Genomic DNA, 10,114 nt, shown 5'->3' with positions numbered 1-10,114 from the left:
ATTCACGCCCTTTACCGGCTCGACCACTGCGTCAAGGGTGGCATGCGATGCGTCGCCGCGAGATAGCAGTCGACGTGGCCCCTGAGCATTGATTTACATGCTCTGCGGAATGGAGTTGGTTGTTAGCGGCTTATAAAGCGAAATGGGTGTTAAGGTTGCTCAACCCGCGACTCCTCCCCGAGGCTGGCATTGTAATTCAGGCAATACGCCCTTTTCGCTTCCTGAGCACTCCCGCGTATCGAAACATTATAAAGAAAACATGCAAAACTTGATATGTGGACTGATAGTTTTGTGATAGATCGGCTCGTTACCTTGAAGCCGTAGATCTCGCCGTATTGATCGACATCAAATTCCGTTGATGCCATCGAGAATTTTGATCGTGATGGCCCGCGCAGTGTCTACCGCGAGGTGATTGCGAAGTGCCTGGACAGAAGCGGGCGCCAAGGTCAGTCCGGAGATCATCATCTTGGTGAGCGACGCGTGCTGGTACACGAGCGGCAGCAAAGCCGTCGCGTCGTTGCTGAACAGCCTCTCAACCGAGAGCGTGGTCAGGTGGCGGAGTGTCGCCGTGCACGCCATGAGCTCAGAAACTCGGATCATGTGTCCGATATGCAGCGAGCGGGCGTTGGTGGCGGCTCGGTACACGTCGGCCAAGGCGCTGCGTAGTGCATCCATGTCATCGAGAGTCACCACTTGGAGGTGCAGATGCTCCAGTTGCGAGGCGCGTTGAACGGTCGCGACCAAAGGCCGTACATCGTCAGCCGTCGTGACGAGCACGTCGTGTAGGGTCAGGCTCTCGAGCGTGTTCGGGAAGGCGCCACAAAGCTCGTGCAGCGCCCGCGACGACCCGCGTATGAGATCGAGCGAGAGGTGCGTCAACTGCGACGCCCGAAGCGCCATCGCCAATGTCTCCATGATTGAGTCAGAGAACGCCACCGGACACAGCGTGAGCCGCAGCAGCGTCGGTGCCAGACCGTAGACAAACGCCGCATGGGGCAATGTTGCTTCAAAGCAGCGCTCGGTGTCGAGCGAGCCCATAATCTTGAGGTCGCGCAGGCCGTTGCTCGGGCGCAGCGCCCGAGCGAGGCCACCAGCCTGCGGGTGGGATAGCCCAAAGTGACGCAGATAGACGCACTTCAACGTCGCCCCATGGCAGTTGATGAAGCGCGAGATGGCCGTGAGCACCGTCTCGGGGCACTCAGTGACCATTCGCGAGAATAGGTCAAAGACGTGCAAGCTGTCGACGCGACGAGAGCGCTCGAACGCACCAAGCGTCCAGATAATGGCTGCCCCGTTGATGGCGATGCGACCCGAGATCGCAATCACGTGATCGTGAGCGTTGTCCATCAAGAGCGGCAACATCACGCCAAGCGCGTCGCAATGGAGCGCTGTAGTCGTTTGGACGAGGCAACTTGGCACCGCCGGCAGATCCATCGTCACTGGCACACGAAACACCTGCTGTCGCGCAATGCCGGCCGGCGAGAAGAAGCTGAGCAGCGGCACCACCTCAAGCCCGCGAGCTATGTCTCGCGCGTCGAGGCGCGGGTGATCGATCGGTAAGAACGGCACAACCTGGTCGTCGCTGATCGCGTCGGCCATCGTGAGGAGGCTCGGGTAGCCAATCGGGAGGATCTCGACCGGGAACGCGCGGATCGCTGCAAAGAGGTCGCTCGGACAACCCACAAAGCGAAAGATGAAACGAAGCATGCGAGTCTCGAAGACGCTGCGCGCGGGCCCATGCGGGCGCTGCAACGGAGGTGCGTCCATGCTGCTGTTGCTGGAGTGCGATCAAAAGCCAAAGTGTGTGATGGCGAAAGAAGGCGACGCGCACCTCACGACGCAGATCATGCTGATGACCGAGCGCGCGAGTAACACAAAGCGAACCCGAAAAGGTGCCACGGAGTAGCTTTATCACAAGATGAGCATAGGCAGACGGCGACAAGATTTCGAGCGTCAGCTTGTGCGACAGCAGTCGGCTTCTACTACTTGTCCGTAGCAACGCTCGTTCCCATGCATTTAGACGCAGGAAAGGTCGGCTACAATCGTACCGATGGTCCTCAGCACTCGAATGTGCAATGCTGCGAGCAGCTCCTGTGATTCTGGCTCCCGTCGAAATGTGTACTCGATGTAGCTTGTGTGTGTTTGTTGCAAAGAGATCGGTCGGTGCTAGGCTGACAATCGAGCTTGTTCATGGAGGTGGCAGGAATCCCAAGCTTTCAACCTCTTGAAGTTCAAGGTTGAACTGGAACTTGATGTGGATTGGTCAAAAACCATTCTTTTTTCCAATTGGCACAGCGCTAGAACCTCGCTTCCATGTGCATGACGACGGCACTGCAAGCATGAGGCACACAGAGCTGCACGCGCCCCGCCACGGACGCGCCAGCAGCTCCCGACCCGCCACTAGGACGACGCTTCTACGATGACTCTGCCACCATTGCATCGGCCGCCGAACTCGAGCTTTCAGGAGTCGCGCTTGTTGCCAGCAAAGGGGGCAAAGGAGGTTGATCACCTCGCCTGCCATGGGTTGGCGAGGCGGTTCCCAGTCATAGGAGAGCGGCGTCGTTGACGGATGGTTGACGATTGTATGCGCACCGGTCGACCGAGGTCTGTGCTTGTGCTCTTGACGCCTCGTCTTGGTGATTGCGTACGTCTCGGTGTCGCTCGAGACTGACGGTCGGGTGTGGTCGTTCGTAGTGAGGCGTCGAGTTGAAAACGTGGTGCATCTTGCTCGCTGCCGCTGCAGTTCTTCAGAGTCGCGCGAACGAGCCTTGGTGTTGGCTGCTGCGTGCAAACGTGGCGGTGCTTGTCGTCTGCGTCGGTGCTGATGTCGATCGTCACCTGGTCGGCGTCCGTTGGCGGTATTCCGTCTCGGAGCGATCTTGGTCGCGCCGCTCGCTTGAAAGCCGCGCCAGTGTGTGAAGCCGTGCATGGGTGGTGACGGCGCGTGATCTGCCTTGCGTCTTGGAGAAGTCGTTGGTCGGGAGAGACGGGGGATCTTGACGCGACTGCTGGTTGTCGATCTTGCGCGACTTGGCCGCGCTCGCCGTTTGATGTAGATATCGAGAGTGGCTCAGCAGCACAGCCTCCAAATAGAGCGGTGCTTGAGGTGCTTAGACGTGACGAGTGTTGTTGTCGGGGACTTGTCGTCTTTCGTGGGTGATTCTAGCGGTAAACATAGTGAGTACGCTTGTGTTGCGCGAGGGCTGCGAATGCGCGGCTTGATCCAGTTGCAAGGTCGTCGAGCCAGAGTCGCTAGGTACGGGGGCGCGCATGCATACGTAGGATCGTGGTTGATCACCAAAGTTGGCTCGGCCGCGGTCTCCGGGGGAGGTACGCTCACGGCGACGCCGCTCGGACAGACACTGACGCTGCTCCGACGTGCACAACGTTTGATGTACCCACTGCGAGGGTAAGTCGATAAGCGGGCGCTGCGAAAGCGCGGCTTGATCCAGTTGCAAGGTCGCCGTGCCAGAGTCGCTGGGTACGGCGGCGCGCATGCACACGTAGGATCTTCGTTTCGCACCAACTGTGCGTCGGGCGCGATCTCCGCAAGGGGCACGCATGCTTCGATGCGGCTGGGGCACAATGTTGGCTGAACGTCCAGCGCTGTTGGTGCGCCGGTGTCGAAGCAAGAGACGTCGGGTCGTCGCTGCCGTCGCCGCATTGATGTATCGGTGCCGTCGGGTCGCTGTTGCCATCGCCGTCGAAGCGAGAGACGCCCGGGACGCTGCTGCCTTCGTGGGGGAAAGCGTCGGCGTCGTTGGACGAGACGACCGGGATGCTGCTGCCGTCATTGCAGCGGACCGTCGGTGTCGAAGGACGAGACGAGTTGAGATGATGCACCGGTGTCAAACCACGAGACGACCAGGACGCTGCTGCCGTCGTTGGAAAAAGCGTCGGCGTCAAAGCACGAGACTACCGGACACCGCTGCCGCAGTTAAGTCAAATCGCCGGTGTCGAGATGACCGGGGCGCTGCTGCCGTCGTGGAGTCGAAGCGCTGGCGTCGTAGCGGAACACGACCGGTCGGTGCTGCGGCTGTCCATGCGGAGCAGGTGCAGATGCGCTTCTAGGGATGACAGAACGGCCCCTGGGGCCACGCCCGGGAGCGGATACGCGCAGGTGCTCTTTGGTTTCGAGACCTCGTTGCGAGAGCTGAAGTATGGCATGCCCCAAGATTGAGACTTAGGAGGCCGAAGCCAAATCGAAAGTGTCGAGGTTTAACTGGCCTTTGCCTGCTCCTCCTAAAAACTCTATTTCTAATCTCTACCGATACGTTGAAACGCCCATGCCGAGACGATCGGGTATGTGAAAACCATATATCCTAACCGCCTAGACTATTCGGGATCCTACGATCGGGTTTGTAGACGTGCCTACTACGTGATCCTCTGCGTCATCTAGCTGCATGTCCATGTGCACCAGCCGAACAAGACCTAACAAGCGTCATGACACTCTCAGACTACCTCTTCTCGACGGCCTAAAACATCCACCCAGCGGCATGCCAATACGTCCGGCCGGCGATCCGCGCCAGCGTCTAGCTCAACGTCTGATACGATCGCGTCTTTCACTCCGAACTTGTCTACCACTGCCAAGCCCATGGCAATCGCCATCAAAGCGGCTAGAGCCGCGCAGCACGAGTGACTGCGCCGAGGTCAAATCCCGCGTGATTTAGCCGCCGCCAACCAATACCATGTATTTCATTCAACCAGGAGTGTAAATGGAATCAATAATGTTGTTGTTAGTCATCTTACGATGTTACGCTGCTTGAAACCTTGATGGTGGTATGTTAAAAATACGTGTCGGTATTGAAGCGGCTCTGGCGGTGCTTGTCGTTATCGGCCTTGTAGCGCATAGCCGCATTCTTGGCCGCCACTTCCGCGCACTGGCTTGCGGCCAATGCCGCCGTCGTGTCTTTCATGTCATGGACCACTGCATCGTGCTCCTTGATCAGTGCATCGTGCTTCTTGATCAGTGCATCGTGCTTCTTGATCAGTGCATCGTGCTCCTTGATCAGTGCATTGCGCTCCTCGACCACTGCATTGCGCTCCTTGACCAGTGCATCGCGCTCCTTGACGACCTCGTCATACTTGCGCTTTAGCGCATTGTGCGCAGCTCCCGCAATGTTCGACGGAGGCGCCTTGGGCAAAAAGTTGTCCTTGACGACAAAGTGATTGCAGTCGCGCGCGACGGCGTTGAAGGCCTCGCGCAGCTCGTCCGCCGAGACGTTCTGCGTGTCAAGGTGACGCAACAACACGCACCAAAGAGGGCCGTCGAGCACGGTGACGTTCGCCGACGATGTGACGTCGGTCACCTTGATCGACACGTCCGACACCACATACGTGTGCAGGAACCCTGCCGAGCTGGAAAGGTCAGCGACCTTGTCGGTCGGGTAGCAGTCGGGCGACGCGACCGTCGCAACCACCACGAGGCCGCCGTCGGCCGAGATGGCGCGGCCGAGCTTGTCGTTGGGGACCGCGGTGAGAGGTCCCTTGATGCCGTGGAGCGCCGAGCTCATGGCGGCGTGGGCGGTCACCGTCATCGGCGCGGAAACCAAGCTGCCAATGGCTTTCTCGATACGCGCGATGGCCATGAGCACGTAGACCAGGAAGGTGCTACGGCTCATGGCGTCGTAGCCAAAGGCCGCCTTCATGCCGTTGGCGTCAAAGCGCGGGCGCGTGCCCGTCTGCGTGGCGAACGTCGAGAACATGCTGCTTGCTGAAACCGAGGAGAAACCGAATGTGACAGCATTTCGTTGCTCGTGGGGCTGTATTATTATTATTCACGCTCATCATCGACCGCTTTTAAATAGACGACGCGGATTGGCTTCTACGCTGTCCGCCGCAGAATCCCGCGCTGCGATTGGTTCTTTTGCAGTGGCCGCTTCGATTTTTGGCCATATTTTTATTCATATTAATATACCATCAACCGTATGGCCTTTCTGCGGCTTGCAGTCGGCTTGCAGTCGGCTTGCAGTCGGCTTGCAGTCGGCTTGCAGTCGGCCGCGCCGATCCGCCGCCACAGACGAGGCTGTCCACAGACTCGGTTGCCTCTGCATACCAATTGTATTACACTAATATCGACGAACTCGCTACTTATGCGACGGCTTCTTGGGCAACGGCACCTGCAGCTTTGTCTCGAGCGGCAACAAGCCATGCTCGCCCGCGATGCTGAGCCACGCGAGGCTGTAGTAGGCATGCATGACGTCGGGATACGTGTCGGGGAACTTGGCGATCCCGCCGCCGTGCGCGAACTGGCACGAGAGCACAAACTTGCGGACGCTGGGAATGTCCACGAGGTTGTGGAACCCGAGCATCTGCAGCGTCGCGCCGTCCCAGAAGGCGTAGCAGCTGTCTGGCGTCTTGTTGGTGCGGCCCTGGAAGCCCCCTTGCTGTCGAGAAACGAGCCAGCGAAGCAGCTTCTGGATCGAAAAGTCCACCTGCGCGAGCCGGCCGCAGAGCGCTAGCGACGCCATGCCGCAGTAGGTCACGCCGCCCTGCGCCTCGAGGCCCGGGTTCATGCCAAGGCCGCCCTCGTACGTCTACCAAGTGTCGTTAGGATGATTCCTATCAAGCACACGCGCAACGCACCGCACACGCATTGACGTAGCGCACGACGCCGTCGCGGTCGACGCCCGACCAGTCGTTGAGCATGTGCGAGATGGCGCAGGCGCAAAAGACGAAGCGCAGATCTTCCTCGGTGCCGAGGGAGCTCGCCGAGAACCTAGCGCAATTGTGACAACGATGGATGTAAGATCGCTTTGCACCCGCCCGTTGCTGGGTTTTGGAGGTGGCGGAGGGACGCGGTGACGGCTTGCTTGTTGACGCGGCTCAAGTTGTCGCCAAGCGTCCGGAGGATCGCGATTGACGCATACGTCGAGGCGATGTGGGCCACGTCGTATGTGCTGCTCTCATAGTCCTTGGGCCGCTGGCCAAAGACATTGCCCATCCAGGGCGAGCCGCGGAAGCCGCAGTCGGCCACGTTGATGCTACGGTCGCGGCGATCGGGGTGCACCTGCAGCGAGTAGACCCACTCGATGAGCTCCTTCTTGTCGACGCGGTCGAGCTCGCCGAGGATCGCGAGGCCATGTATGCAGAAGAAGAGGAGCACGACGCGGTGGTGGTCCTGGCCCGCGTACGGCTCTGGCAGCTTGCGCACGTGGCGGAGGAAGAAGAGCACATGCGCCTCCCGATCCATGCTGCTGCTGGCTGCGTCCACTTCGAATTTTTCACCCTCTTCGCCTTTCAATGCACGCTGTTTTTCACATGTGTGAAAAACACCATATCACATTGTCAAATAGTGTACTCTTTAACAAGCGGTCCAGTTCCAGCCCATACACGTCGCGCGCGCATCCGCACGACCTCATCTCTAGAAAAGAAAAAGGGATGCTGCATTAGGCTTTGGCGAAGAGAGCCGTGTCGCGACAAGGACTGGGATGTCGGCTCTACATTCAACACCAATTTTGACTTTAAATATAGTGTAGATTGAAGCGCCGTGGGATTGGGCAATATTCCAGAAACGTCGGTGTGTGATTGGGCAGCGCGCGAAATGAAATAAATGGCGAGACGAATCCATTGGCCAAGCGCACAATAAGATCACATCGAGCCATGGCCAAGGACGAAGGGAAGCTGCACGAGCGGGAGAGCAAGGAAGTCGCGGTCCTCAACGAGCGCATTGAGCTCGAGACGCCGGCGCGCGGCTCGCAGATGGACGACGTCGAGTCCTTTGACACGCTGCCGCTCTCCGTGTCGACCAAGAACGGGCTCAAGCGCTGCAAGTTCACCAAGCCCACCAAGATTCAGATTGGCGCGATCCCGCACGCGCTCGCCGGGTACGCTGTCCAAGGCGCGCCCGAGCACTCTCTCACTTGCATCTACGTGTAGGCGCGACATCCTCGCTGCGGCGAAGACGGGTTCCGGCAAGACGCTCGGTGCGTATCATCCGACTCTATGCGTCGACAATGCACTCATGCGCGTCATCGTAGCCTTCTTGATCCCGCTCATTGAGAAGCTGTATCGTCTGCGCTGGGACGTGGAAGACGGTCTTGGCGGCCTCGTCATTTCGCCGACGCGCGAGCTCGCGCTTCAGATTTTCGAGGTGCTCCGCGGGTTTGCCAAGACGCACACGTTCTCGGCGGGCCTCGTCATTGGCGGCAAGAATTTCCAGGAGGAGCAGTACCGCATCATCAAGATGAACATTCTCATTGCGACGCCCGGTCGCCTCCTTCAGCACATGGAACAGACGCCCAACTTTGACCTCTCCAACCTTCAGGTTCGTTCGCATTGACCCGTTGAACCGTGGACTCAGTGTATCGTAGATGCTCGTGCTGGACGAAGCTGATCGCATCCTCGATATGGGTTTCTCGACGCAGCTCTCGAGCATCATCGGGTACCTCCCGCCGTCGCGGCAGACGATGCTCTTTTCGGCGACGCAGACCAAGTCGATCAAGGACCTCGCGCGCCTGAGTTTGAACGAGCCCGAGTACGTCGCCGTGCACGAAAAGTCGACGACCGCGACGCCGAGCGGCCTCACGCAAAACTACCTCGTGTGCGAAGTCGGCCAGAAGCTCGACGTGCTCTTCGCCTTTATCAAGTCGCATCTGAAGCAAAAGACGATCGTGTTTGCGTCCACGTGTCGCCAAGTGCGCTTTATCCACGAAGTGCTCTGCAAGATGCAGCCCGGCGTGCCCCTCATGGCGCTCCACGGCAAGTACAAGCAGGGGAAGCGCGTCGATGTGTACTACAACTTTTTGAACAAGCCGGCCGCCGTCATGTTTGCGACCGACGTTGCTGCCCGAGGTCTCGACTTCCCCAACGTCGACTGGGTCGTGCAGCTCGACGCGCCCGAAGACGTGGCCAACTACATCCACCGCGTCGGGCGTACCGCGCGCTACAACAAGAACGGCCGCGCGCTCATGCAGTTGCTGCCGTCCGAAGAAGAAGGTCTCCTGCAAGGTCTCAACGACGCCAAGATCCCGATTGCCAAGATCAAGGTCAACCCGCAAAAGACGGCGAGCACGCAGGGCAAGGTCGCGTCGATCGTCGCCGCCGACAAGGACCTCAAGCTCATGGCGCAGAAGGCGTTCATGTCGTACGTCCGGTCGGTCGTCCTGCAGCCGGCCAAAGACATCTTCAACGCCGAAGCCATGGACATGCAGGCGCTCGCCGCGTCCTACGGCCTTCCCCACGCGCCCCGCATGCCCTTTCTCAAGGACGCGGTGCAGACGCGCGAGGCCAACCGCGAGAAGAAGAACGTCAACCGCAAGCTCCAGGCGCTCAAGGACAAGATCAAGGCCGAGAAGCTTCTCAAGCGCCTTGGCAGTGCCAAGCCGCCGACCAAGGCCGACAGCGACGACGATGCGAGTGATGACGATGCGAGTGATGACGATGACGATGCGAGTGATGACGATGACGAAGACAGTGACGACGAGTTGCTGGTCGTCAAGCAGCGTCATGACTGGTCTGGCAAGAGCGGCGACAACGATGAAGACGAGGACAAGGAGGACGAGGACGAACAACTGCCCGATTACGAGACGACCAAGGCGGCGCTCAAGAAGAAGCAAAAGAAGATCCGCGTCGGCGCCGCCGCGCTCAACAAGGTGGTGTTTGACGACGAAGGCAACTCGATGACGCCGTTCGAGCGCTTCTCCAAGGCGTCGGCGGTCGCCACAAAGGAGCTCTACGAGAACGTCGAGGCCAAGGCCGAGGCTTTTACGCAGCAGGTCGCGGCGCGCCTCCAGCTCAAGGATGCCGAAGATCGACAGCTCGAGAAGGATCGTGTCCGCGCCAAGCACGCCAAGCGCCGCATGAAGCTCAAGGGCGAGCGCGACGAAGGCAGTGACGAGGACGAGGACGACGGCCCTCGTCTCGCTGGCGCCAGCAGCGACGAAAGCATGAGCGGCAGCGACAACGACGGCAGTGATGACGACGATGAAGAGAACGAGGCGAGCGGCAGCAGCGACGCAGGCGACTTGGAAGATCAGGAAGCCCTTGCGCTGCAGATGATGGCGCGCAAGAAGCGGCGCCTGGCATAAACTCACACCTTGATTTATACACTTGTATTCCTCCAGCATTTTCTGTTTGTCATTGTGGTCACTGCATCGAGGAGCATCACTGCTTG

General features: G+C 59.2%; 4 protein-coding genes across 4 annotated transcripts; 1 reads left to right on the top strand and 3 right to left on the bottom strand.

Annotated features, from left to right (window-relative positions):
* Positions 1-261: 261 nt before the first annotated feature.
* On the bottom strand, positions 262-1,767 carry SDRG_10952 (hypothetical protein; the record flags this gene model as incomplete). Its single annotated transcript, XM_008616969.1, has 1 exon — positions 262-1,767. One exon carries the CDS (start codon positions 1,765-1,767, stop codon positions 346-348), a length of 1,422 nt encoding a protein of 473 aa, XP_008615191.1. The 3' UTR covers positions 262-345.
* A 2,949-nt stretch (positions 1,768-4,716) lies between these two features.
* SDRG_10951 (hypothetical protein) lies at positions 4,717-5,724 on the bottom strand. The gene has a single exon (XM_008616968.1). The coding sequence runs from the start codon at positions 5,703-5,705 to the stop codon at positions 4,785-4,787; it is 921 nt and encodes a 306-aa protein (XP_008615190.1). The 5' UTR covers positions 5,706-5,724; the 3' UTR covers positions 4,717-4,784.
* A 317-nt stretch (positions 5,725-6,041) lies between these two features.
* On the bottom strand, positions 6,042-7,249 carry SDRG_10950 (hypothetical protein). Its single transcript, XM_008616967.1, has 3 exons — positions 6,762-7,249; positions 6,586-6,718; positions 6,042-6,536 (listed from the first exon to the last, which is right to left on the bottom strand). Exons 1-3 carry the CDS (start codon positions 7,190-7,192, stop codon positions 6,087-6,089), a joined length of 1,014 nt encoding a protein of 337 aa, XP_008615189.1. The 5' UTR covers positions 7,193-7,249; the 3' UTR covers positions 6,042-6,086.
* Positions 7,250-7,561: 312 nt separating this feature from the next.
* On the top strand, positions 7,562-10,066 carry SDRG_10949 (hypothetical protein). Its single transcript, XM_008616966.1, has 4 exons — positions 7,562-7,826; positions 7,879-7,925; positions 7,980-8,266; positions 8,313-10,066. The coding sequence occupies exons 1-4, from the start codon at positions 7,603-7,605 to the stop codon at positions 10,026-10,028; spliced, it is 2,274 nt and encodes a 757-aa protein (XP_008615188.1). The 5' UTR covers positions 7,562-7,602; the 3' UTR covers positions 10,029-10,066.
* Positions 10,067-10,114: the final 48 nt, after the last annotated feature.

Source organism: Saprolegnia diclina (assembly GCF_000281045.1).
Source record: "Saprolegnia diclina VS20 unplaced genomic scaffold supercont1.38, whole genome shotgun sequence".
In the NCBI taxonomy this organism is placed as follows: domain Eukaryota; phylum Oomycota; class Saprolegniomycetes; order Saprolegniales; family Saprolegniaceae; genus Saprolegnia; species Saprolegnia diclina.
Note: the sequence above shows the minus strand (reverse complement) of the source record. Positions and strands in the feature narration are given on the sequence as shown.